A 27,902-nucleotide genomic window follows, 5' to 3' on the forward strand; every position below is an offset into this window, starting at 1 on the left:
TGAAACAAAGTAGAACGGCTCTAAAGCCCGTGCTTTCCGCCGCACTATATTACATTGTTATTTGATTAATTAAGTAGACGATGGACCTCCGCATACACAGGGAGCCAGGAGGGTAAGAAAAGGGCTGTAAACCGTCAAGTGAGCAGCTGGAAAAACAGCCCGACTCATCCCCACCGTGTCTCCTCTGACCTTTCCCTCCGGAAGCGCTAAGCGCCCCCGGGCGCGAGTCCGCACGCGTAGCCGCTGGGGTTGCTCCGGGCAGCGCGCTGAGCGGTGACGCGAGGGAAGGTTCCGCCTCCGAGGCTGGAAGGCGCCTGCGCCGGCGGGGTTTCCGTCAGGACGCGCGTTCTGGCTCACTCCCTCCTTCCCTCCCTCCCTCGCCTGCGCGCGTCCGGTGGGCGTCGGAGGAGGCGGGGAACGGGGGAGGGAAAGTAGAGGGGGCGGGTGTCGCGGTAGGGAAGGAGCGAACCGGAGAGCGTCGTTCTGAGAGGAGTGAAGGCGGCAAGATGGCGGACCGCTTCTCCCGCTTCAACGAGGACCGAGACTTTCAGGTAAACACCGGCGCAGCCGAGGACCCGGGGAAGGCGCCGGCCGAGTCTGGAACCTTCTTCATCCTTGGCTCCCAGATCTGTTTCCTTCCAGGCTCTGCTTCGGCTTCCGAACCCGCTAGCCCTCCTCCCACCTCCGTTTTCTCAAGGGGCCTCCCAGCTTGAGGCGAGGCCGCATCTTCTCCCACCCGCATTCTCTGACTTTAACTCAGGCCGCTGGATCTGCGGCTTCGACCTGTTTGGGCTTCGGCTGTCGGAACCCCAGCCTGGGGGCAGTGGGGGACGTGCGCCCTGCGGGGCGGCCGGGCCTGTGGAGGTGCAGGGCTGACTCCCAGGGGGAAAGAGGGTTGCGCTGGGAGGATGGGGCGAGAGTTGCTGAGGCCAGGGCTTCGGAACCCCTGGATTTCGCTCATTCGAATCTTCTTGGGGCCCTTCTCCCGTCTCCCCTCACTATAATAATCCTTTTCATTGCCCATTTTTCCATTTCTTCGCCTGCAAAAAGGGTGCCTTAGTTATCAGACGCGTTCTTGGTTAATCAGACATTGAGATTTCACTGGCCATGAATGTTGCTGTTGTTAGGCCGTTCATTGGTCTTGGACAGCAGTTTAAGTTATAGGACTGTGGTCGATGTAAGCTCAGTCAGTCCCAAATCCTACCTAGAAAGATTTGGGGGGACGTAATGACAAATGGGCTTTCTGAGCATGTGAAAACTAGTGCCAAAAACTCGATTTTTTTTCTCCAGTTGCAGATGTTGGTGTGGAAAAATGGCAAGCATTATTGGGGAAAAACTAAGGCCAGTTTAGAATAACTTGTCCTCTGACTGTTTAAAATACCTTACTGTCGAGTATTGTTAGTGTGGAAATCTCCGAAACTAAGAAAGATTTAGTAGAGGTTGACTGTTTCTAGGGTAAAATACATTCTGAGTGTCAAAGAAACCACTGCATTACTACCGCATACCCTGGCAACAGCAATTTGGGTCAGGGGATGAACATCAGAACTCAAGTTTTTTATCCCGCTGCGGATCTTCCTTAAAGCAACATGAGAACTACTCTAAATGTGGTTCAGAAGGCCGTTTGAAGGATTTGAATTCCCTGAGGTGAATGGATTAGTAAACAGGTAAAGCTGTTTAGCAGTTTTAAACGGACTCTGTTAACAGTCTAGTACATAAAAGGGTTGCGAGAAGTTTTGCAGCGGTAAGAAGGGGGGGCGGCTGTTGAAAAGCCCTGTGATCATGCGCCTGCTGTACAGCTGCAGTACACAATACAGGATCTCAAGGTGTTTTAAGGATATGATACAGGCCCAGGGAAGTTGGAAACAGTTTATATGGGCCATTTGATTTCTGAAGACGATTACTTCTTTACAAACACCATAAAACATGAATAGGCTGCAAAGTATGTGGACTTCATTGGTAATTTTTAAAGAGACAAATCGATAACACCCTGAAATACTTTTTAGACGTGAGAATTTCAAGGTGACCTGATAAAGCTGAAAATAGATAAGTATGGACAATTTTTAGAGGAAAAATGGCTCTCAACCACAGAATTACAACAGACTTAAAAAAAAGAACCCAGAGTTTGCAGGGGCTTGAAAGAAGGTTTTGAAAACCATGGGTAGCAGAGTGTGAATGCTGTCACTTGAAAAAATTGAGGCTGGCCTCTAGTTTTTCAATACCTAGTTTCTAAGAAGGATGATCCTCTGCTGTTTTAGTTGGGTTTATGTAAAATCTCCTTTTGGTTGCTTGGTAGTCCTTTGAAGATACTACATGTATTTTAAGCTTATTTCCTGCTTTTATGTTGAAATAACCAACTCCTGTATTGGGTCAGGAGCCCTGGTGGCGCAGTGGTTAAGCGCTTCGGCTGCTAACCAAAAGGTCAGCAGTTTGAATCCACCAGCTGCTCCTTGGAAACCCTCTGGGGCAGTTCTACTGTGTCCTATAGGGTCACTATGAGTTGGAAAGGACTCGACAGCAAGGGGTTTGGTTTTTTCGGTTTGTATTGGGTCAACCAGGGAAATGTTTTTTTTTTTTATTTAGATGTCCTAGCGTTTTGGTTTAATAGGCTATTGGGAGTGGAAATCTTTTAGACAGTTAGGAGATGTTAAAATTTTTGTAAACTATTGTGCTAACATTTCTCAAGAGAATTCATTTAAAAATACATAAAGTAGCATTTTCTCTGTTTTAATAAAAGGAAAACAGATTGACTTTCATGAAGAATGTCCTTTGATTTAAAGTTCTTGGGGAGGAGAATGTAATGTAATAGAACACCCTTGTGTATGGCGTATCTGAAACATTTTTCAAGTTCAGGTTATTTGAAATTAAATCTAGATTATAGCCTACCCCCCCAGAAAAGAAAAACTGTGGCCTCCTTTTCAGGTTTTTAAGTGATAAATGAGGCGAAGTCACTGAATATTGTGGCTACTTAGTGATAATAGGCTTGAAAAATACTTAGTAGGTTTTCAGACACAGTATATAGGTCCTGTTCTTTAAACATCTTCTGATAGCACTGGAAATTTCCTTGTGCCATCTTCTCTGGAAAGTTCTAAATGACTTACTGTTTTATTTGCCTTTATTTTGGCAAGATAATTTAGAATTGTAAAATTTCACTCTTTGGCAATTTACCATCAAGTGTAAAATGTTGGTGAGTTTGTTGTCTCTTGTATGGAGTCAGAGAGATGGGCTTATGGATTTTGTGGCACTAATTTCAAAGGTGTTTCGTATAATATAGCAAGAAATGGAAGCATTTACGAATAGAGAGAGTAGTTATAAGGGCATACATTTTTTAAAATTTTTGTTTTTTAATAATAAACAGGCATCATTTTACAGGCTTTACATATATCATCTCATAATTTTCGGAATAACCTCGAGAGATAGGTACTATTATCACTCTAGTTTTCAAAAGAGGCAGCTGAGACACAGAGAGTTAAGTAACTAGGCCAAGTACACACATCTGGCAAAAGGCAGAGCCTGGATTCAGACCTGGGATTTTTGACTGCTGAACCATTAAGCTACACAGTCTCTGTTGGCAATTATGTATTTTATATAACTGTAATTGAGTCATCAAATGTGGAGGATAAATTTATAGGTCGCAAAGAGTAAGTGAGCTTTAGAGAGGTGATAAAATTACAGTTGTTACTCTATTCTGTTTTGTTCAGGTACGTTTCTTCTTGGTCTCCCAAGGGTTCTAAGGAGGCTGTTGATAGTGATACACTGTGTCATAGAGGATGTATTGTTTACCTTTGTTTTATTTTAAACATAATTTTGTTTAGCCTTTTTAAATGGTATTCTTTGGAAATCTTTGTGATCTAGGCTGATGTGTTTATTAAAAACAAAAAATGTTTTAAGAGTTTTAACTACTCCTTTAAGAGTCTGACCTCATTTTCAGAATGAGACATGACTTCTGCCTACATTTACTAGATTAAGGCTTACCTATTTAGAGATTGAAATGTCACACAAACTAATGGAAAATAGTAATATAATTTAAGATAAAAGTGCGTTTACACTGTGAATTGTAGGTTCATTAACGGAAGTTTAATTTGTATAGTGCCTTACAGCTATAAGGTATTATTCAGACACGGTGCTTAGCATTTTGGGGTTGCGCAGCTATTAATGGTGATGTAGCTGTGTACTAGTGAGGACATATTCTTCAGTTTGTATACCTGCAGAAGACTGATGATTTAGAGTAGCCTCTCAGTCCTTCTTGATCGGAATATTGCTTTCTTCTTTGTATTAGATTTCTAATTAAAGGAGCTCTGATAATGGTTAAATAAGTGAGAAGAAGGTAGTGAGAGAAACAAGAAATATTATCTTAAAAGTCATAATAAAAATATAAAAATTGCCCAAGAACTTTCTGTAATCTGTATAAGTAATCATAATGGCAAATACCAATAAGCAAGTCATGTATTACTTTTATGTAGTATGTTTGTAGGATTCTTCTTCGTTTTCATGTATGATATCAGGATGTGACCTCAGGAAATTTTAGTTGAAACTATTAAGTGAGGAGCTTTGTAGTTTTAAAATACTTAGATCATGGAAGCATATTAGTGTGTATTCTATGTGGTACTATGTAAAAGAGTTGGCATTCTAGTGCAGGCATGCCAGAGATGACACATGGACAAGTCTTTTAATCGCTGTTGCCTGGGTCTTACTCGCTATCATCTGGAAGAGCTGCCACAAGCTATGAAAATCACTATCAGCTTTGCTTGGGATACTGACATGCAAAATCATCACTACTTCCTTTCTCATGCTGTGATAGGTGGAAAGGATTAGAACCCTTGTTGTACCAATTTCAAAATTGTTGTTAGTTGCTGTCGAGTCAGTTCCAGCTCATGGTGTTCCCGTGTGTGACAGAGTAGAACTGCCCCATAGGGTTTTCTTTTTTCTTGACTTTTACCTTAATGGAAGCAGATCACCAGGTCTTTTCTTCTGCAATACAGCTGGGGGGCTTGAACCACCAACCTTTAGGTTAGCAGTCAAGCTTCAACTGTCTGCACCACTTAGGGACCATAATTTCAAAATACTGATGATTTGACATGATTAGTAGCAAATGCAAATGATATCGTTATTGGTTAGTACATTCTCAGAGGATCAAGAGCGACGAAGTAAGGTCAGCATAAGAGAAGGCTTCCTGCAGGTGATGTGAAGGGTAAAGGGTATATACTTGAGGCAAAAAGCATTTAAAAATGTGGGGAATATCAAGGAATAACATCACAGAGAAAGGCATTTTAATTTGACTTGTGGGAAGAATGGGGTTGGTAAGAATTGTGATCATAGGGCTTCATATAATGGTGTACCTATTTATTTTGTGTTCAAAGGGGGTCTGGAAAACCAAGAAGAAACAGATCTGGGCAAATATACTGCTTTTAGGCTGATTATTTCAGGATTGTTCTAGTGCAGTGAAAATTTTTGTAGAAACAGGTATCCCTGTTGTCTTCTTTCCTTTTCTTTTATACATGCCACACAATTCTCATTAGAGTATACCAGAGGGATTCGTCTATCACATTTTCTCACGTCTTTATAAGTTTTTTATTTTATAAGTTATGTAACTAAAAGTAAAATTTGTGACTTAAAAAGAAAATTAAACAGATATGTAATCAGTTATCCTGATTGTGCCGCTTCACAGCTGAGATACATTTCCATGTGATGGCCTATTGGGTTCATGATAAAGAGAAAAAAAGAACAGTCTGTTTTCCTAATTTGGTCAGGATTACGATTTTCTGAAAAGGTATAGCAGAAGTTCATGAGATCTTAAATTATGCATCTGAAACCTGTATAAACGGTTCATCTTTGTTCTTGTGACTTAATAAGTTTTTAATAATTTATTCATGAAAATTGATTTCAGCTTATGGGTAGATATCCAGTTCTTGAATTCTATAAAAATTTCTTCCTTGAAACAAGTTGGTACTTTTTGCCTCTTCGTCTGGCATTGTCTTTTCGTATTGGCATTGCCATTTAGTATTAAGTGAAAGCTAATTCATGGTAATTACCAAAGGAGTTACAAAGGACCACCACAAATGCTAAAAGAAGTCATTGATTTGATATTTCATTGAATACCAGAAGATGTTGTAATGATTTTCCAGTTATAAAAAGTGAATTGTTCATTTAACTGAAAGTCTAACCAAATGTGCTGAATGCATATTGTATTAGTAAATGAAAAAAGTTTAATATGCCCAGGCTGAAAGAAGGAGTATACTGTATAGTCATGCTTTTACTAAATGATTTCTTTGGGAATTAAATAAGTTGATTTAGTATTTTATACCTAATTTAGGAATGTATGGGAAGAAAAAGTAGCTAAAGTTACTCTGGCATTGTACATAGATGATGATGTTGCTGGGTGCTGTCAAGTCAATTCTAACTCAAAACAAACCGCATGAGACAGAGTAGAACTATCCCAGAAGGTTTCCTTGGCTGTAATCTTTATACAAAAGCACATTGCCAGGTCTTTCTCCCCCAGAGATGCTGGGTGGGTTCAAACTGCCAACCTTTTGGTTAGCAGCCGAGTGCTTAACCATTGTGCCACCAGGGCTCTTTGTTACATATATAGTAGCACATAATGTCTTAGTAAGTTCTGTAGATAAAACTGGAGTCCGTGGCTGGTGCAGATGGTGATTAGCTTGGCTGCTAACCAAAAGGTTGGCATTTCAAGTCTGCTCAGAGGTGCCTCGGAAGAAGGGTCTGGTGATTCACTTCTCAATAATCACCTACTGAAAATCCTTTGGAGCACAGTTTTACTCTGACACACATGGGGTCACCATGTTGTAATCAACTTGATATCAGCTTTTTTTTTTTTTTAATTCTGGGAATGAATAAATGCTAAAAAATGAAAAATATCAGTTCTGAATGTCTGTATTAAATCAACCTGGTTCTTCAGGATTTTTTCCAATGGCCTTTTTAAAGTAGCACCTGCCTCTTGACTTTTTAACTTTTACTGCAATATCTAAGAGTATAGTTGAAAGTTAATTAAAAGTGTTAATTCCAAAGTACTTCTAAACTCCTAGATAATAAACATCCAAATACTTAGATTAACTCAAACCTCACAGTATTACAGAACACCAGTATGCAGCCAGATCTTACGATTTTACCTGTCTTGCCCTGTACAGCTCAATATCATTTAGTGGTAAAAGAGTAATCTCATCCTGAGAGAGAGACCCGATCCATTGCCGTCAAGTCAATTCTGACTCATGGCGACCTTACAGGACAGAGTAGAACTGCCCCATAGGGTTTCCAAGGCTGTAATCTTTGCGGAAGCAGACTTCCACGTGTTCCTCCCTCAGAGGAGCAGGTGGGTTGGAACCGCTAGACCTTTCGCTTAGCAACTGAGCACACTTTAACGACTGTGCCATCAAAAAAAAACAAGGCTCCTTAATTTCATCTGACTAACAATAGTTGTATACTACTTTTAAAGTAATTAGACCTTTAGAGTACTTACTTTGAATGATTGTGACAATTTTAAATAAAAGGAGAATTGCCCCCAAATTTATCATTATCAAAGATGATATAATAAAAGCAGAAAACAGATACTATTAGAGAACCAGTTGCCATTGAGTTATTTCTGACTCATGGCGACCCCGTGTGTGTCACAGTAAAACTGTTCTTCGTAGAGTTTTTAATGGCTGACTTTTCTGAAATAGATCACTAGGCCTTTCTTCCAAGGTACCTCTGTCAGGGCTGGAAACGACAGCCTTTCAGTTAGCAGCCAAGCATGTTAACCATTTGCACCAACCACTTAGGGGTTCTACATGCTATAAATAGTAAGAAAAAGTTGTTAGAGTGCAAACATGGAGTTTCCTGTTATTTGCCTTAATTCTTCTTTTATTGACAATTTTGATGAAAGTAAATCCTGTGTTGTGTGTCACTCAAGCAACCAGAAGGTATCTTTGTAATATTATTGAACTTGATCTTATCTCATGAAGTTCCAAACTGTTATTTGTGGTTATCCTTATTTCTTTTTTGCAGTTACATTGATATGAAATGGCTCCCAGGTATAAGGTTGTAACAGGAAAGTCATTGGTCATTTTTTAAAATATTTGTTTTTGGTGTCAATATATATATACAACCAAATGTACATTCATTCGCAATTTCTACACTAACAGTTCAGTAACGTTGGTTAAACTTCATGTTGTGTCACCATACTATCTCTACCTATATAGTGATCATCTTTTGTGGCTGACATTTTAAGTAATGATTGTTGGAAAAATCAGTAGTTACATCTTATAGTTCATGTAACATTATTTTCCATAGTTAATGAGGACAGAGAAGCTTTATTTTTCATCTTTTTTGAATGCCAAAAAAGCCCCAAACCCATTGTTGTCAAGTTGATTCCGACTCATGGTGACTTTATATGCTGCAAAGTAGAACTGCTCCATAGGGTTTTTTTGGCTGTAATCTTAACAGAAGCAGATCACCAGGTCTTCCGTTCATGGTACTGCTGGGTGTGTTTGAATCTCAAATCTTTAGATTTGTAGTCGAGTGCAAACCGTTTGCGCCACCTAGAGACCTTTTTGAAGGCAATGTTGATCAAAATAAAAAAATTAATTTGATACTCAAGGTTTTGACTATAAAACACTAAAGCAAACCTGTTGCTGCTGAGCCAATTCCAACTCATAGCGACTCTGTAGGACAGTAGAACTGCCCCATGGGGTTTCCAAGACTATAGTCTTTATGGAAGCAGACTGCCACATTTTTCTCCCACAAGTGGTTGGTGGGTTCAAACCGCCAAACCTTTGATTAGCAGACAAGTGCTTAACCACTGTACTACTAGGGTTCCTTGTAGGTCTTGACTATAGAAGATGCTAAAGCTGATGCTGGTGAATTATATCTTTTAGTGTCAGTAATTTCCTTTGTTGTTATGAGTAACATTATGAGATACTGTATTTCAAAAAAAGGGCAAAAGAGGTTGAAAATTTAATTGGTTTAATATTAGAGTATCAACAACGTAAGAGATACTGAGGGGTATATTTACCTTGAGAATAGTTTATAGAATATAGACTCATTTTTGAAAAGATGGCTAAGTAAACCAGTAGTCGAATGGTGATTGTACTAAGGAGTATGTTAAGTATGTGTGTGGGGAGATGGTTAAGAGATGAGTTTTTTTTCCAGGAACTTTTGTTTTAGATGGAGAGATGACAAAAGTAACAGGATAATATTTGTTTACCATATAAGGCCAGGTTAATTATCAGTCAGATTAATAGTATAATCAATAAATGCCCAACTCTATGGAAAAGAGAACTCTTAAGGTGAGATGATTGGGCAGGCCTTTAAACTGAATATTGGAGGATAGGATTGCACCCTTGGAAAGGAAAAAAATAGCAGAATAATCAGTTGTAGACAGTAGCCAAGGCAAAAGTATAGAAGTGGGCATAAGTAGAATTTTTTTTTTTTGGGCAGTGAATAAACTGTGGGGTACAAGGAATAAATGAAAGCTAAGGCTGCAAAGATAAATTTTATTTTAATCCTTAAAGTAGGAATTTACCAGCTATTTAAGGTATTTAAGCAGGAGGATAGATACCAAAGCAATCTTTCTTACAGGAAGATTAATTCAGAGTTGTGTTGTCGTTGTTAGGTGCGGTTGACTCAGTTCCAACACTTAACAACCCTGTGCACAACAGAACGAAACACTGCCCAGTCCTGCGCCATCCTTACAATCCTTACATTTGAGCCCATTGTTGCAGCCACTGTGTCAGTCCACCTTGTTGAGGGTCTTCCTCTTTTTGCTGACCCTGTACTTCACCAAGTATGATGTCCTTCTCCAGGGACTGATCCCTTCTGACCACACGTCCAAAGTTTGTAAGACGCAGTCTTGCCATCCTTGCTTCTAAGGAGCAGTCTGGTTGTACTTCTTCCGAGACAGATTTGTTCGTTCTCTTGGCAGTCCATGGTATATTCAACATTCTTCGCCAGCACCACAATTCAAAGGCGTCAATTCTTCTTTGGTTATCCTTATTCATTGTCCAACTTTCGCATGCATATTATGCGATTGAAAATGCCTTGGCTTGGGTCAGGCACACCTTAGTCTTCAAGGCCACATCTTTGCTCTTCAACACTTTAAAGAGATCCTTTGCAGCAGGTTTGCCCAATGCAATCCATCTTTTGATTTCTTGGCTGCTGCTTCCATGGGTGTTCATTGTGGATCCAAGTAAAATGAAATCCTTGACAACTTCAACCTTTTTTCCGTTTATCATGATGTTTCTTATTGGTCCAGTTGTGAGGATTTTTGTTTTCTTTATGTTGAGGTGTAATCCATACTGAAGGCTGTGGTCTTTGATCTTCATTAGTAAGTGCAAGTCCTCTTCACTTTCACAAGCAAGATTGTGTTACCTGTATAATGAGGTTAATTAGTCTTCCTCGAATCCTGATGGCCTGTTCTTCTTCATATAGTCCACCTTCTTGTATTATTTGCTCAGCACACAGATTGAATAGGTATGGTGAAAGGATACAATCCTGACGCATACCTTTCCTGACTTTAAACCACTCAATATTCCCTTGTTCTGTCTGAACAACTGCTTCTTGATCTATGTAAAGTTTCCTCATGAGCACAATTAACTGTTCTAGAATTCCCATTCTTCGCAATGTTGTCCATAATTTGTTACGATCTGCATAGTCGAAAGCCTTTGCTCAGTTAATAAAGCAGAGGTAAACATCTTTCTGGTATTCTCTGCTTTCAGCCAGGATCCATCTGACATCACCAGTGACATACCTGGTTCCACGTCCTCTTCTGAATCCAGCCTGAATTTCTGGCAGTTCCCTGTCGATACACTGTTGCAGCCGATTTTGAATGATGCTCAGCAAAATTTTGCTTGCGTGTGATATTCACGATATTTTTCTATAATTTCCGCATTCGGTTAGATCACCTTTCTTGGGAGTAGGCATAAATATGGATCTCTTCCAGTCAGTTGGCCAGGAAGCTGTCTTCCTTATTTCTTGGTATAGATGAGTGAGCACTTCAGCACTGCATCCATTTGTTGAAACATCTCAAATAATATTCCGTCAATTCCTGGAGCCTTGTTTTTCACCAGTGCCCTCAGTACAGCTTGGGCTTCTTCCATCAGTACCATCGGTTCCTGATCATATGCTACCTCTTGAAATGGTTGAATGTTGACTAATTGTTTTTGGTATAATGACTGTGTATTCCTTCCATCTTCTTTTGATGCTTCCTGTGCCATTTAATGTTTTCCCCGTAGAATCCTTCACTATTGCAACTTGAGGCTTGAATTTTTTCTTCAGTTCTTTAAGCTTCAGAAATGCCAAGCATGTTGTTCCCTTTTGGTTTTCTATTTCCAGCTCTTTGCACATGTCATTGTAATACTTTATTTTGTCTTCTCTAGCCGCCCTTTGAAATCTTCTGTTCAGTTCTTTTACTTTGTCATTTCTTTCTTTTGCTTTAGCTGCTCAACATTGGAGAGCAAGTTTCAGAGCCTCCTCTGACATCCGTCTTGGTCTTTTGTTTCTTTCCTGTCTTTTCAGTGACCTCTTGCTTTCTTCATGTATGATGTCCTTGATGTCATTCCACAGCTTATCTGGTCTTTGGTCATTAGTGTTCAACGCATCAAATCTATTCTTGAGATGGTCTCTAAATTCAGATGGGATATACTCAAGATCATATTTTGGCTCTTGTGGACTTGCTCTGGTTTTCTGCAGTTGCAGCTTGAACTTGCATATGAGCAATTGATGGCCTGTTCCACAGTTGGCCCCTGGCCTTGTTCCAACTGAGCTTTTCCGTGGTCTCTTTCCTCACTTGTCAGTTTGATTCCTGTTTATTCCATCTGGTGAGGTCCATGTGTATAGTTGCCGTTTATGTTGGTGAAGAAAGATACTTGCAATGAAGAAGTCGTTGGTTTTGCAAGATTCTATCATTCAGTCTCCAGCATTGTTTCTGTCACTAAGGCCATATTTTCCAACTACTGATCCTTCTTTGTTTCCAGCTTTTGCATTCCAGTCACCAGTAATTATCAATGCATCCTGCTTGCATGTTCGATTAATTTCAGACTGCAGAAGCTGGTAAAGGTCTTCAGTTTCTTCATCTTTTGCCTTAGTGGTTGGTGGGTAAATTTGAGTAATAGTCGTATGAACTGGTCTTCCGTAAGTGTATGGATATTATCCTATCACTGACAGTGTTTTATTTCAGGATGGATCTTGAAATGTTTTTTTTTGACCATGAATGCGGCACCATTTCCTTTCAAGTTGTCATTCCTGGCATAGCAGACTATATGGTTGTCCAATTCAGAATGGCCAGTACGAGTCCATTTCAGCTCACTAATGCCTAGGATATTAATGTTTATGCGTTACATTTTATTTTTGATGATTTCAAATTTTCCTAGATTCATGCTTTGTACATTCCAGGTTCTGATTATTAATGGATGTTTGCAGCTCTTTTTTCTCATTTTGAGTTGAATCCATCCATATCGTTAAGGTCGACTCTGCTTTGAGGAGGCAGCTCTTCCCCAGTTGTCTTTTGAGTGCCTTCCAACCTGGGAGGCTCATCTTCAGGCACTACATCAGACAGCGTTCCGCTGCTATTCGTAAGATTTTCACTGCCTAATTCTTTTCAGAAGCAGATTGCTGGGCCCGACTTCCTAGTCTGTCTTAATCCGGAAGCTCAGCTGAAACCTGTCCTCCGTGGGTGACTCTGCTGGTATCTGAATACTGGTGGCATAGCTTCCAGCATCACAGCAACACACAAGCCCCCAGAGTACCACAAACTGACAGACACTTGGGGAAGTTTTGTTAGGTGTGCTGTATCCATATAGTTGAAGCTCTGGTAATCAGTCTCCATTAACCAGAATTAATGTGAGTAGGGGCAAGGGGGTCCTGGTGGCACAGTGGTTAAAATGTTCAGTTGTTAAGCAAAAGGTCAGCAGTTAAAACCCACCAGCCTCTTGGTGGAAAAAGGTGTGGCAGCCTGCTTCTGTAAAGATTACAGCCTTGGAAACCCTATGGGGCACTTCTTCTCTGTCCTGTAGGGTCTCTGTGAGTCGGAGTTGACTCCGTGATGGTGGGTTTTGTTTTGTTTTGTTTTGGTAGGGGCAAGGGAGTAGAGGTTGTATACAAGAGTGATTATAATGATGGAAAAGTGAGGATTCGGGGGAAAGAGGAGATGAGAGACATTGAATAGTTGGTAAGATTGTAGGTTCTGATGGGGTTTAAGAATTATTGGAGTGAGAGTACTGGAGGGAATGAGCTAGAAAGATAGGTGGTGATTGGAAAGCACAGTGTTTGAATTTGAGATTATGGAAGGGTTGAGATTATTTAACAGTAATGTCCGTGAGAGTGAATGGCTAAGGTATGATGGAGGACAAGACCATTGTAGGAAAAGAAGTCAAGGAACCTAAGGTACCAGGATGTCGTAAGATCCATCTAACATGGATATGAGAATGGTAATTCTGCATAGTTATATGCTGTCATAGTTTAATAAACCAAAAAACCAAACCCGTTGCTGTCAAGTCGATTTGACTCATAGTGAACCTATGGGATGGAATAGAATTGCCCCATAAAGTTTCCAAGGAGCGCCTGGTGGATTTCAACTGCTGACGTTTTGGTTAGCAGCCATAACTCTTAACCACTGTGCAACCAGGGTTTCCAATAAATACCCTTATATACATTTTTTAAAGGCTTTTAAAAAAAATTATATTTTAGGTGAAGGTTTATAGAGCAAACAACTTTCTCATTGAACAATTAATATACATATTATTTTGTGACATTGGTTGCCAACCCCCCTACATATCAACACTCTTCCCTTCTCGACCTTGGATTCCCCTTTACCAGCCTTCCTGTCCCCTCCTGTCTTCTCATCCTTGTGCCTGGGCTGGTATGCCCATTTAGTCTCTTTTTATTTTATGGACCTGTCTAATCTTTAGCTGAAGGGTGAACCTCAGGAGTGACTTCATTACTGAGCTATAAGGGTGTCCAGGGGCTGTACTCTGGGGGTTTCTCCAGTCTCTGTCAAACCAGTAAGTCTGTTTTTTTTTTTTTTGTAAGTCAGAATTTTGTTCTACATTTTTCTCCAGCTCTGTCCAAAATCGTCTATTGCGATGCCTGTCACAGCAGTCTGTAGTAGTAGGGCACCATCTACTTGTGCTGGACTCAGTCTGGTGGAGGCTGTGGTACTTGTGGCCCATTAGTCCTTTGGCCTAATCTTTCCCTTGTGTGTTTGGTTTTCTTCATTCTCTCTTGCTCCAGGTGGGATGAGACCAGTGGAGTATCTTAGATGGCCACTCACGAGCTTTTAAGACCCCAGTGAGTACTCACCAAAGTAGAATGTAGAACGTTTTCTTCTTAAACTATGGTATGCCAGTTGAGGTAGATGTTCCCAGACCTCTTCGTGTCAGATTCTTGAAGTAACTTGGTGGAGCAAATAAAGCAGGTACTAACCCTGTTTTGTAGATGAAGAGAGGAGTGAGGCCCAGATAAATTAAGTGTTTTGTCTAGTTCAGAGCTGGGTTTTGAACTTTAACCCGATTCTTTTGTTGTGTTTTTTCACTGTGGTATATAGTTTGGCCTCTTATCAAGAAAATGAACCTGTTGCCATCAAGTTGATTCCGACTCATAGCCACCTTATAGGACAGGGTAGAACTGCCCCATATGGTTTCCAGAGAGCAGCTGGTAGATTCAAACTGCTGACCTTTTGGTTAGCAGCCAGACTCTTAACCACTGTGCCACCAGGGCTTTTCAAGGAGATGACTGTGGGTGCTATCTACAGTATGCAAAGCATTGTTTTTCTTTAATACATGGTAGAGCACCCCCCACCCCAACCCCGGGGCCTATACGTTTATTGGCTGCGAATTTGCAGACCCTGAACTATCCTGTGAATACTTTTTAGTTATGAAAATGAATGAAGAGAACTATATGTACTGACATAGAAAAAAGCCTTTCATAAAAATGGCAAATTTCAGAACGGTATTATGATAACGATCTTATTTTTATATATGTTTATAGATGTATTAAAAAGTTTTTGGAAGGTTGTACTTCTAATTTTTTTTTATAGTGCTTTAAGGGAAAGTTTCTTTTCCCTGCTTTTTCTGTTTTGATTTCTACTTTTATGGCCTTATGGTCAGAGAAGATGCTTTGTAGTATTTAGATGTTTTGGATTCTGCTAAGGCTTGCTTTATGACCTAATATTTGGTCTATTCTAGAGAATGTTCCATGTGTATTGGAAAAGAAAGTATACTTGACTGCTGTTGGGTGGAGTGTTCTGTATATGTCTATGAAGTCAAGTTGGTTGATTGTGACATTTGTATCTTCCGTGTCTTTATTGAGCTTCTTTCTGGATGTTCTGTCCTTCACCAAAAGTGGTGTGTTGAAGTCTCCTACTATGATTGTGGCACTGTTTATTTCAGTTTTCCGTGCCGTTAGAGTTTGTTTTAACCATCTTGCAGCCGTGTCATTGGGTGCATAAATATTTAATATGGTTCTATCCTCCAGGTATATTGTCCCTTTAATCATTATATTGTATCCTTCCTTATCCTTTGTGGTGGATTTAACTCTAAAGTCTTATTTTGTCAGAAATTACATGTTGCCACTCCTCTTTTTTGATTATTTGCTTGATATATTTTTTTCCATTTTTTTTTTTTCTAAAGTGTGTCTCTTGTAGGCAGCATATAGATGGATCACGTTTTTTTAATCCATCCTGCCACTCCCTGTTTCTTTACTGGCGTATTTAGTCCATTTACATTCAGCGTAATCTTGGATAGATATGAGTTCAGTGCTTTCATTTTGATGTCTTTTTTTGTGTGTTATTGACAGTTTCTATTTCCCACCTAATTTTTTGTGCTGAGTAGCTTATCTTTATATATTGTCTTTTCCTCTTATTTGTCATAGTTGATTTTGTTTCTGCTGAGTCTCTATTTTTTTCTTGTATTTTATTTTGATGAGTAAGATTGTTAGTCTCCTTTGTAGTTACCTTAATATTTACTCCTATTTATCTAAGTTTAAACCTAACATATATTTCTTTATATTGCCTTGTCTTCCTCTCCATATGGAAGATGTGTGACTGCATTTCTTAGTCCCTCTTTATTGTTTTAATGTTGTCCTCTTTTACAGAATGACATCGCTGTTGCCCTGTTTTGAGTTTTTTTTAATCTTGATTTATTTTTGTGATGTCCCTATCTGGGTTGACATCTGATTACTCTGTCTAGTGTTCTAGTCTTAGGTTGATATCTGATATTATTGATTTTCTAACCCGAGAACTCCCTTTAGTATTTAGTATTTCTTTAGAATTCCCAAAACTTCTTTTCATCTGGAAATGTCCTCATTTCACCTTCATATTTGAGAGACACTTTTGCTGGATATACGATTCTTGGCTGGCAGTTTTTTTCCTTCAGCCTTCCCCCACTGCCTTGTTGCCTGCGTGGTTTCTGCTGAGTAGTCCAAGTTTATTCTTGACTCTCCTTTGTAGGTGACTTTTTGTTTATCCTTAACTGCGCTTAAAATTCTGTATTTTTGGTTTTGGCAAGTTTGTTTATAATATGTCTTGGTGACTTTCTTTTAAAATCTGCCTTATGTGGAGTTTGATGAGCATCTCGGATAGATATCGTTTCATCTTTCACGATATCAGGGAAGTTTTCTGCCAGCAGTCTTCAACAATTCTCTCTGTATTTTCTGCTATCCCCCCGTGTTCTGGTACTCCAATCACTCGTAGGTTATTTCTCTTGATAGAGTCCCACATGATTCTTACGGTTTCTTCATTTTTAAAAATTCTTTTATCTGATTTTTCTTCAAGTATATTGGTGGCAAGTGCTTTACCTTCAAGATTACCAATTCTGCCCTTGGCTTCCTTGATTCTGCTCCTCTCACTTTCTGTTGAGTTGTCTAATTCTGTAATTTTGTTGTTAATCTCCTGAATTTCTGATTGCTGTCTCTCTATGGATTCTTGCAGCTTATTAAATTTTTCATTAGGTACTTGAATAACCTTTTTAATTTCTTCAACTGCGTTATCTGTGTGTTCCTTGGCTTGTTCTGCGTATTGCCTGATCTCCTTCCTGATGTCTTGAAACGTTCTGTACATTAATCTTTTGTATTCTGCGTCCGGTAATTCCAGGAAGGCACCTTCATCCAGAAGATCCTTGATTCTTTGTTTAAAGAGCTTGTTGAAGTGATTGTGTCCCCTGCTTTATGTGATTTGATATTGACTGTTGTCTCTGAGCCATCTATAAGTTATTGTATTTATTTTTTATTTGCTTACTGTATCCTAGCGTCTTGCTTTGTTTTGTTTTGATATGCTCAGATAGGTTGCTTGAGTGAGCTAGCTTGATTATTTTCATCTTTGAAGCTCCAGCGTCCTGTCAGCATATGGCTAGAGCTGTTACCAGGAGCCTACGAGTCCGTCCATTCACTTTTCTTGTTTGGATTCAGCTCAGGTGTCCAGGTAGTTGGTCATCAAGTGTGTGGTACAGGCTCTGTACTACAGTCTTGGGGGGCAGGGGTGATTGGTGTAGGTACCGGTATCTGATTGCAGCAGGGGGTCACACTCTGAACAAGGCAGGGATCTGACAACAATCCCCTGAGTATCTGTGAGGAAAGCTCGTCCCTTGTTCCCTAGAGCGTACAGGTGAGTGGGTTTTGCAGATGGACCTTGGGCACTCAGTGCTTTTGGTTGTAAGGACTGGGAGGTACCAGTTATCCTTGGACCCCAGTCACGGGTGGCTGGGTGACCAGTCCTTAGGCCTCTGATATGGGTAGGTGAGGACCCTCTTTAAGAGGCAAAGCGGTGTCACACATCAAACACCCACCTCTCCACCACATAGCTGAAACAGTTGCAGTCTGCCAGCAAAGGTCTATTCTCCTGAAATAGGCCTGCATAGGTCCATGCAAGGGGGAAAGGTATTCAAAGTCCATGGACCATTTATGCCTGTCCTGAGCTCCCCAGGTTAGTGGAGCTAACAGATTATTTTTTCCCCAATTGTGAATTTATTCCTTCTCCAAGGTGGGGAGAATGGCTTGGGGTGCGCAGCAGGACCTATCTCAGGCCCAGGGAAATCGACAGCCACTGAAGCCAGCTTTGGGACGGGGGGGGCGGAGGGAGGGCAGTAAAATATATGCAAGTATTTAGCTTTTGCCAAGAGTGCTGTTTTTCTCTGGTTCTGGAGGTGTGAGTAGGCTGTGTGGCTGGATGTTTCTCCCTGAGGAAACTGCAGCCTAATGCTACCACCAGCCCGCGGCAGCTGCTCCTGGGAATGGTGCCTCAGGGCTCCTGGCTATACAGGCCCAGCAGTTCCTCTCTGCTTCTGAACCATGTCTCTCTCCCCCTGCTGCTCAGTTCATTTTCTGATTTTGCCTTTGATGTTCAGGGCTTCTAGCTTGTGATAAATGTAATGTTTTCACTGTTTTTTTCAGACCTTTGTTGTAAGAGGGTTCACCGGAAACGTCTGACTACTCCGCCATCTTTGCCCCACCCCCCTGTACTTCTAATTTTTAAAATAATATTTTATTGTATTTTTGTGACAGTTTACATAGCAAATTAGGTTCTTGTTTAACAGTTTCTGTACATATTGTTCGAAAGGAGCCCTGGTGGCACAGTGGTTAAAGTGCTCATTGACCCAAAAGATTGGTGGTTCAAACCCACTAGCCACTTCGTGGGAGAAAGATGTGGCAGTTTGCTTCCGTAAAGACTTTCAGCCTTGGAAACCGTATAGTTCTGCCCTCTCCTATAGGGTTGTTATGAGTTGGAATTGACGGGACGGCAGTGGATGGGTATACCTATTGTTCAGTGAAACTGCTTACATTTTTCACAGTGTGTCAGCATTCTCATTATTTTCATTCTGGTTGTTTTGTTTCCTATGTGGTAGAGTTTGCAGGTTTTCTACCTGTTAAACTTTTAGAAAATACGTGGTATTCTTGTTATTAAAAAGGGTACTTTTGTTTCAGAAACATCTCATTGTCATAAGCTTAATTATATATGAATAGATTATGATTTTTTCTGAGACTAATTATTGAATGTGTTGGTTGTTTGATTTCTTGTTGGTCATTTCACTGTATGTAGGCCTCCCATACAATCCCATCCTATTTCTTAAACATATATAGAGTGCGTATTTGTTAGCTTGGTATTGTGAAAGGATAAGAAAAGGAGGCAAAATCAATTCATTTTGTTTATTTGTTAAGTAAAAGAATAGGTGGGAAAGGAGAATGGTACTACTACTGGATGTCATCAAGTTCTGAACCAAACCAAATGCAGTGCTGTCGAGTCAATTCCGACTCAGAGTGACCCTATAGGACAGAGTAGAACTGCCCCATTGACTTTCCAAGGAGCACCTGGCAGATTCGAACTGCTCACCCTTATGGTTAGCAGCCTCAGCACTTAACCACTACACCACCAGGGTTTCCAGTCTTCAAGGTAGGGTACTATAAATTTATTCTTTTTGTTTTTTAAAAATAATTTTTATTGTGCTTTAAGTGAAAGTTTACAAATCAAGCCAGTCTCTCACACAATAACCCATAGACACATTGCTACGCACTCCCAGTTACTCTCCCCCTAATGAGACAGCCTGCTGTCTCCCTCCACTCTCTCTTTTCATGTCCATTTCGCCAGCTTGTAACCCCCTCCACCCTCTCATCTCCCCTCCAGGCAGGAGATGCCAACATAGTCTCAAGTGTCCACCTGATCCAAGAAGCTCACTCTTCACCAGAATCCCTCTCCAATCCATTGTCCAGTCCAATCCATGTCTGAAGAGTTGGCTTCGGGAATGGTTCCTGTCCTGGGGCAACAGAAGGTCTGGGGGCTGTGACCACTGGGGTCCTTCCAGTCTCATTCAGGCCATTAAGTCTGGTCATATGAGAATTTGGGGTCTGCATCCCACTGTTCTCCTGCTCCCTCAGGGGTTCTCTGTTGTGTTCCCTGTCAGGGCAGTCATTGGTTGTAGCCAGGCACCATCTAGTTCTTCTGGTCTCAGGATGACGTGGTCTCTGGTTCATGTGGCCCTTTCTGTCTCGGGTTCGTAATTGCCTTGTGTCCTTGGTGTTCCTCATTCTCCTTTGGTCCAGGTGGGTTGAGACCACTTGATGCATCTTAGATGGCTGCTTGCTACCCACTCTTCAAAGTGGGATGCAGAATGTTTTCTTAATAGATTTTATTATGCCAGTTGACTTAGATGCCCCCGAAACCATGGTCCTCAGACCTGTGCCCCTGCTATGCTGCCCTTCAAAGCATTCAGTTTATTCAGGAAACTTCTTTGTTTTTGGTTTAGTCCAGTTATGCTGACCTCCCCTGTATTGTGTGCTGCCTTTTTCTTCACCTAAAGTAATTCTTATCTATTATCTAATTAGTGAATGCCCCTCTCCCACCCTCCCTCCCTCCCCCCTCTTGGATACACAAAAGAATGTTTTCTTTCAGTTTAAACTATTTCTCAAGTTCTTATAATAGTGGTCTTATACAATATTTGTCCTTTTGCAACTGACTAATATAAGTTTATTCTTGACAATTACATCAACCATTGACTCCTGTGATGTCTCTCATGGTACTGTTATCTACTGCATGTTACATTCTAGGCCCCATGCCAAGATATTTTAGAGATATTTACTTAATCCAAGTAACCCTGTAAACCAGCTGGTGGTATCCCCCATTTAATAGTTGAGAAAATTTGAGGCTCAGAGAAATTGAGGCCACACAGTTAGCAAATAAAACTCAGATTTGAGCTTTGATCTCACTTAAGATGTGAGAATGGTTCTTGATAGCCTCAAGTATAAGATCCAGACTCATTAACTTGGCTTATAAGATTCTTAACCATCTGGTGCCATTGTAGCAGCTGTATGTTATTTTCTTTTCCCTTCATTTCCCTGCCATGCTGCAGTTTCTGTTGTTACTGGAACATGTCAGGTTCTTCCATTATTCTTATTTTTGCATATGCTCTTACTTGTCTGGAGTGAGCTTCTTCCTATCAAATTCCTACTCATTCTTTAAGATGCAGTTTGATGTCACCTCAGACGTCTTCCTTAGGCTGAGTTAGTTGCTTTGTTTTTAGCACCCCCATATCACTTTGGTCGTGTCTCAGTAATAGCACATAATTGTTACTGTTGTTAGTTGCTTTCAAATCAGCTCTGACTCATGGCAACCTGCGCGTAACAGAATGAAATGTTGCCTGGTTCTGCACCATCTTCATAATCATTGATATGTTTGAGTGCATTGTTGGAGCTGTTGTGTCAGTCCGTCTCATTAGGGATTTCCCTTGTTTTCGTTGGCCTTTGTTATGGATTGAATTGTGTTCCCCAAAATGTTTGTAAACTTGGCTCGGCCATGATTCCCAGTATTATGTGATTGTCCACCATTTTGTCATCTGATGTGATTTTCCTATGTGTTGTAAATCCTACCTCTATGTTGTTAATGAGGCAGGATTCAACCTGCAAGATTAGATTGTATCTTGAGTCAATCTTTTTTGAGATATAAAAGAGAGAAGCAGAGACACAGAGGGACCTTCTATCATCAAGAAAGAAGAGCTCGGAGCAAGTGCATCCTTTGGATCCAGGGTCCCTGTTCTAAGAAGCTCCTAGACCAGGGGAAGATTGATGACAAGGACCTTCCCCCAGAGTGGATAGAGAGAGACGCCTTCCCCTGGAGCTGGTGCCCTGAGTTCAGACTTCTAGCCTCCTAGACTATGAGATAATAAATTTCTCTTTGTTAAAGCCACCCACTTGTGGTATTTCTGTTACAGCAGCACTAGATAATGAAGACAGCCCTCTACATTGCCAAACACAATGTCCTTTTCTAGCACTTGGTCTTTCTTGAATGACGTGTTCAAAGTAGGCAGGTCAAAGTCTCAAGTCTTCACTTCTAAGGAACATTCTGGTTGTATTTCTTCTAAGACTGATTTTTTTTTTTTTTGGCAGTTCATGGTATGTTCAGTATTCTTCACCAACACTACAGTTTGGAAATATCAATTCTTCTATATTCCTTTTTCATTTTCCAACTTTTGCATGCATATGAGGTGATTGAGAAGACCATGGCTTGGGTCAGATGCACATTGGTCATTCAAGTGACATCTTTGCTTTTTATTTTCGTAACGTGGTTTAGGTGAAAGTTTACAGAGCCAAATTAGTTTCTCACTCAAAAATTTGTACACAAGTTGTTTCATGACATTGGTTGTAACCTCCACAATGTGTCAGGACTTCCCATTTTGTCTAGTTTTCCTGTCCCTTCTGCCTTCTCATTTTTTTGTTTTTTGGGCAGATGTTGACCCTTGGTCTTTTATACTTGATTGATCTAAGAAGTACTTTCCTCACATGTGTTATTGTTTGTTTTTATGGACCTGCCTAATCTTTGTCTGAAAGGTCAACTTCAGGAGTGGCTTCAGTTCTGAGTTAGAAGGGTGTCCGGGAATCATAGTCTCATCTTTGCTTTTTAAACTCTTTAAGTAGCCTTTGGGAGCAGATTTTCCCAATGCAGTATGTCATTTGATTTCTTGACTGCAGCTTCCATGGAAATTGATTGTTGATGCAAATAGAATGAAATTGTTGACGACTTCAGTTTCTTCTTCATTTACCATGATGATGTTTATTGGTCCAGTTGTGAGGGTTTTTTTTTTTCTTCTTCTTCATGTTTAGGTGTAATGTATACTGAAGGCTATAGAATTTGTATCTTTATCAGTAAATGCTTCAAACAGCTTTTGTTTTCAGCAAGCAAAGTTGTGTCATCTGCACATCACAGGTTTTTAATGAGTCTTCCTTCAATCCTGATCCTGTGTTCTTTACATAGTCTGGCTTTTCCAATTACTTGTTCAGCATACAAATCGAATAAGATGAAAGGATACACCCTGCCACATAAACCTTTTTGAATTTGAACCATGTGGTATCCTCCTGGGCGGAATTGTGCTTGACTGTTAACCTAAAGGTTGGTGGTTTGAACCCGCCCAGTGGTGTCATGAAAGAAAGGCCTGGTGATCTGCTTCTGTAGGGTTACAGCCCAGAAGACCCTTTGGAGCAGTTTTGCTTTGTAACACTTGGGGTCGCCTTGAGTTGGAATCGACTTGACAGCGGCAGCGGGTTTTGGGTATCCCTTTGTTCTGTTCGAATGGCTGCCTCTTGATCCATGTACAGGCTGTGCATGAGCACAATTAAGTGTTCCAAAGTTCCCATTCTTTGCAGTGTTGTCCATAATTTGGTATGATCCACACAGTTGAAGGCTTTCATGTAGTTCATAAAACACAGGTAATCATCTTTCTGGTATTTTCTGCTTTTGGCCGAAAGCCATCTGATAACAGCAATGATATCCCTCGTTCCATGTCCTCATCTGATTCTAGCTTGATGTACATCTCTGTCAGTGTACAGCTGCAGTCATTTTTGAGTTCAGCATAATTTTGGTAGCATTTTAATGATATTTGATGATTTCTGTGTTCCATTTGATCACCTTTCCTTGGAATCAGCATCTCTTTGAAATAGGAATCTCTTCTAGTCAGTTGGCCAGTAGCTGTTACTAGTAATAATTGTAGCTAACAGAGCAGAGTGCTTAGGCATTTTGTTATGCACTATTACTGCAGATAATCTTAAAATGGAGGTTCTGTTATTATCCCCATTTTACAAATGAAAAATTTACCCAAGGTCACACAGCTAACAAGTTGAAGAGCCAGTTTTCAGACAGTTCAGTCCAGTCTCAGCCATTAGCTCTGCCTCTCCTATTGTATTCTTCCTCCTTATAATTTGTCTTATCTCATTGGATTTAAAACTTCTTGAATGCAGGGTCTATCCTGTTTTATTCATTTTTCTGGTATTGAGTCAGGGACTGGCACCTAGAAGTTGCTCAGATGTTTGAATTAATGATTAAATTAATGCAGATGTGTAGAAAAGAAAGGCTTAGTAGGGTTGGAAGAGAATGTCCAGGCTTGAAGACTCACTTTCCTGCTGTGCTGTGGATTATCTAGATTGAATTATAAATTTCTGTAATATCTAATAAAGCCAATTGGAAGATATTTGATGAATGAAGGTTGTGTTGTAGATAGTTATAATCTCGCTTTATTATTGTAGCAATTTATTTTTTAGTTTTAAGTTTCTTTTTGTGTGACACATTGGACTTACACTTGGTTATTGATATATATTATTATTGCATATGCATATCTGTGTACTAGTATCACATTTTTGTTAAAATGTCTGAATAGACAGATCTACCATACTAGCCAACGGTAAAAGAAATAACATATCGTTACTCTGGAAATTCTTTTTTTTTTTTCCCTTGTGCTTTAAGTGAAAGTTTACAAATTAAGTCAGTCTCTTATACAAAAACTTATACACACCTTGCTATGTACTCCTAGCTGCTCTCCCCCTAACGAGACAGCACACTCCTCTCCACACTGGGGGAGTTCTTCCCTATATTATCTCGCTACCTTTCTGAATGCCCTAAGAAGCGTTTGCTGTATTTTGCATGCATTTCTGAAAAAAAGTTTTATTTCCCATGCGGTTTTTAAAAGCTGTTGGTTTTTCAGTGTAGTGATTTTTTTTTTTAAACCAGTCTTTTCTTGCCCTAGTCAAATTATCCAGAAAATCTGATATGTCAAACAGGTGTGCATGTATTTTTAGACAGCGTGTGATATGCTCATAACCTTGACCTAGTGTAGTGTTTTTTCGAGTTCTTGTTATTTGCTGAGATTGCTAGCCAATTATGTTTCCTATCAATTTACATAGAATGAAACTTATTTAATAAATATATTCCTTTGGGTTATTGCCTGGTTTCAGCAGTGCTTTAAAATAAATTTACTACTTTGAACCTCTTAAAGCCTCCCAACCTGTGCAGCAATACCGTAGTGTGAGCATCCAGACTTCACAGCTTGGGAAACAGGCAGAGAAAGAGGTTTGGTAAATTGCCCAAGGTTATACAGCTAGCAAATGGTAGAGTGGTAATTTAATTTCTGGTTCTCCGACTTCAGAGAGCTTTAGTTTTTACAGTAATAGACTGAAAATCATTGTAAATCAAACTGTCTAATTACGGAAACTACAGTGAAGGATCGAGGTTTATGAGGAATTAACCACAATAGTGTTTCTGTCCTTTCTAAATTGAAATAAATTTTGATTAAGTAATATTAATGAAGTAACATCAGTAATCCCCCAGAAAGTCCATTTCTTTTTGGAATGGGTTTCTCATCCTGGCACATTTCCTTTTTAAATTCCATTGCTTAGGCTAATACTAGAATTAGTTCAATTAGAGTGTGTAGGAGAGAGGGGAATAGAGATAAAGTCAGGTATTTATTTGATGTCAGAGGAGGACTAGCTATGTTCATAGATGGAATATAAAGCTATCCAATATGGTTCTATCTGCTAAGCATATCATTTTTTTGTTCATGACAGGTGAAATCTGCATGATTATGTTTTGAATTTGGTAACTTCAAATTATAAACAAGTATGTTACTTGAGTGGTGGAGTAGTACTTCGATTACTATATCTACTCAGTGGCATTAGTCTCTAAGGGAATAATGGTACATAGTGTACAAAAGATAAATTTTGGTTGGGGAGATTTGGAGCAGGGAGAGAACAGCAGTGTCTAGCATATGGAGCTTATAACCAGAGTCAAGTGCTAAAAGGTAAAGCTAACCAACATAAATGTGGTACAGTCTACTGTCAGAGATAAAACTACTTTAAACTTGGCCCAGTCCTAGTCTAAATGAGAAAAATCGGACAGGAATTAAAATGCTCTGGGTAGTCTACATGTTAATAATTTATTTGACTATTCATCAGAAACTTCAGCTCCACCAACTTTGACTATGAACTATATTTTTCTTTTTTTTAGAAATCACGTTAAATTTTAATAGTCATAGGAAAAGGGAGGAAAATAAGGCCAGCTTCTTAGGAGTCTTAGTGTTGGGTTTTGCTACTTAAGATTATGGGCTATTGGTTGTGATTTTTGAAAAAGTTGTCCTGATAATCCCCTCTTCTCCAGTACTAATTTCTCCCTGCTAATTACCATGTAGTTAATCACGGGAAAGCATACAGCTGTGGGACTGTGTGGATGCCAACATCACCACCGGTTAGCAAATAACAGGATTCTACTTCTGTGGATAAATTTAGGGCAACCCCTGTCTGTTTATACTTAAATAATCACCATGGCTCAATTCGTAATAGAGAAGTTGCCATATTTGTTCTCTGTTTGGAAGCAGAATCCTTGACCTGTTAGGGACCAGAGCTACTGTATATATATTTTAATGACGTGCAACTCAGCCAGGTTCTGTTCTTTTGTAAGTAGACCTGCCACAAAGTGAAGCTTTTTTTTTGGGAGGCGGGGGAGAGGGCAATTGAAGGAAAGTCACCTGGGTGTGTGTGCATTTTTAAATCTTGTAACATTTTTTTTTTTTTAAGTGAAATTGCTTCCAGTCTGATCCTTCTGAACTTTGATTTCTGATCAGCATAAACGAATAGCTATATTTCAGCTCTGAAAGCAGGTAGTATTTAGAAAGGAAGAGTAGATTTAGACGCAAGAATAAATGTTCCAAGCGCTCATCATTAAAACTAAAGTTTAAGAATGCTCTAACATAGGGTCTGTGAATTTTTACTAGAATGTATGTTTTAGTCTATGCCTTTTGTCCTAGCATAATTACTGATAAAACCCAAAAACCAAACCCATTGCTGTCAAGTTGATTCTAACTCGTAGCTACCCAATAGGACACAGTAGAACGTTCCATAGGGTTTCCAAGGAGTGGCTGGTGGGTTCGAACTAGTGACCTTTTGGTTAGCAGCCGAGCTCTTAACCACTGTGTCACCAGGGCTCCATAATATTACTAATAGTACTCCCCTTTACTCTATCAAAAGTGCCCTAGTTTGAATGATACATAACCTAAAGAGATGTGAGAGATCTAAGTGAGGGTTTTTTTTGAAAGCGGGGTAAAAAAATAAATAAATAAATAAATTTTTATTTTAACTGCAAAAAATACTTCTCTTCAAGTCCTGTTGAGGCTCTCGGATCATCAGAATGAGTTAAATATTGTTTTCTTGGTGGGGGGGGCAAGAAATTATTTATTATCATCATCCTCATTATGATAATAGGCTTTGAAAATCATATTTTTATAGTAACATTCAGAAGGTACAGAGTGAAAAGTAAACCACTTAGTAACCTTCTCAGAAACAACCTTTTATATGTAGGTTCTTTCATAGATGGTGTTAGTAGCCAGTGACTCGTGGCAACCCCACGTACTGTATTTTACATATACATTCTTCATCCTGCCTCCTCAAAGGGTACCACGCAAGCTCATTTTTCAGCACTTTGATCTTTTTTCTCTTAAGAATATGTTTTGGAGATTAGTCTATAACTAGGTGTTTTTTGTTTTTATTTTAAACTAATTTTAGACTTCTAGAATAAAATAGTACAGAGAATGCTGGTATACCACTCACCCGGCTTCCCCTGGTAGAACAATTGTAATACCGTGATCAAAACCAGGAAATTAACATTGGTATAAAACTGTAAACTAAACTACAGACCTTTTTTGAATTTTACTAGCTTTTCTGTTCCAGAATCCCATCCAAGATTCCACATGGATTGCATTTAGTTATTTTTCCTTTGTCTCCTCCAGTCTGTAACAGTTCCTCAGTCTTTCCTTGTCTTTTATGATAATTTAATATTAATTTATAACTGTCATTAATTTTAGTCTGATTTAATAAATATTTCAGTTTATCATAAGTCAGTTTATCATAAGTGCTTTATATATACTTGGCAGCATAGTGGGACCCTGTGTCTAATGTTTATATTTGTTTGCTATTTTAAAACAAGCACTTTGACTTGTACTTTTTTATTTGTAACATCGTTACATACACTTATCATTTACTTGCAGTAAGAGCCTGCAGTTCAGAGCATGGCTCTGACATTTAACATTGTTCCCATAGGGAAAAAAAGATTTGTTTTAGAATGATCTGATTTCCACAGATGCCTTGTGCCAAACCTGCTTCTTTTGGATAAAAGAAAGAGG

The 27,902-nt window shown here is 39.6% G+C and overlaps 1 protein-coding gene across 2 annotated transcripts in view; it reads left to right on the forward strand.

Moving 5' to 3' along the window:
* Positions 1-378: 378 nt before the first annotated feature.
* The window catches only part of GPATCH8 (G-patch domain containing 8), a 111,576-nt gene continuing 84,052 nt past the window's right edge, over positions 379-27,902 (forward strand). The window contains exon 1 of one of the 2 annotated variants that reach the window (XM_010594515.3): positions 379-551. In XM_010594515.3, coding sequence (XP_010592817.2) covers positions 507-551 — 45 coding nt within the window. In that variant the 5' untranslated portion in view covers positions 379-506. The remainder of the gene's footprint in view (positions 552-27,902) is intronic. The other variant, XM_064271035.1, reaches the window with a different exon arrangement.

Source organism: Loxodonta africana, chromosome 18 (assembly GCF_030014295.1).
Source record: "Loxodonta africana isolate mLoxAfr1 chromosome 18, mLoxAfr1.hap2, whole genome shotgun sequence".
Taxonomy (NCBI): domain Eukaryota; kingdom Metazoa; phylum Chordata; class Mammalia; order Proboscidea; family Elephantidae; genus Loxodonta; species Loxodonta africana.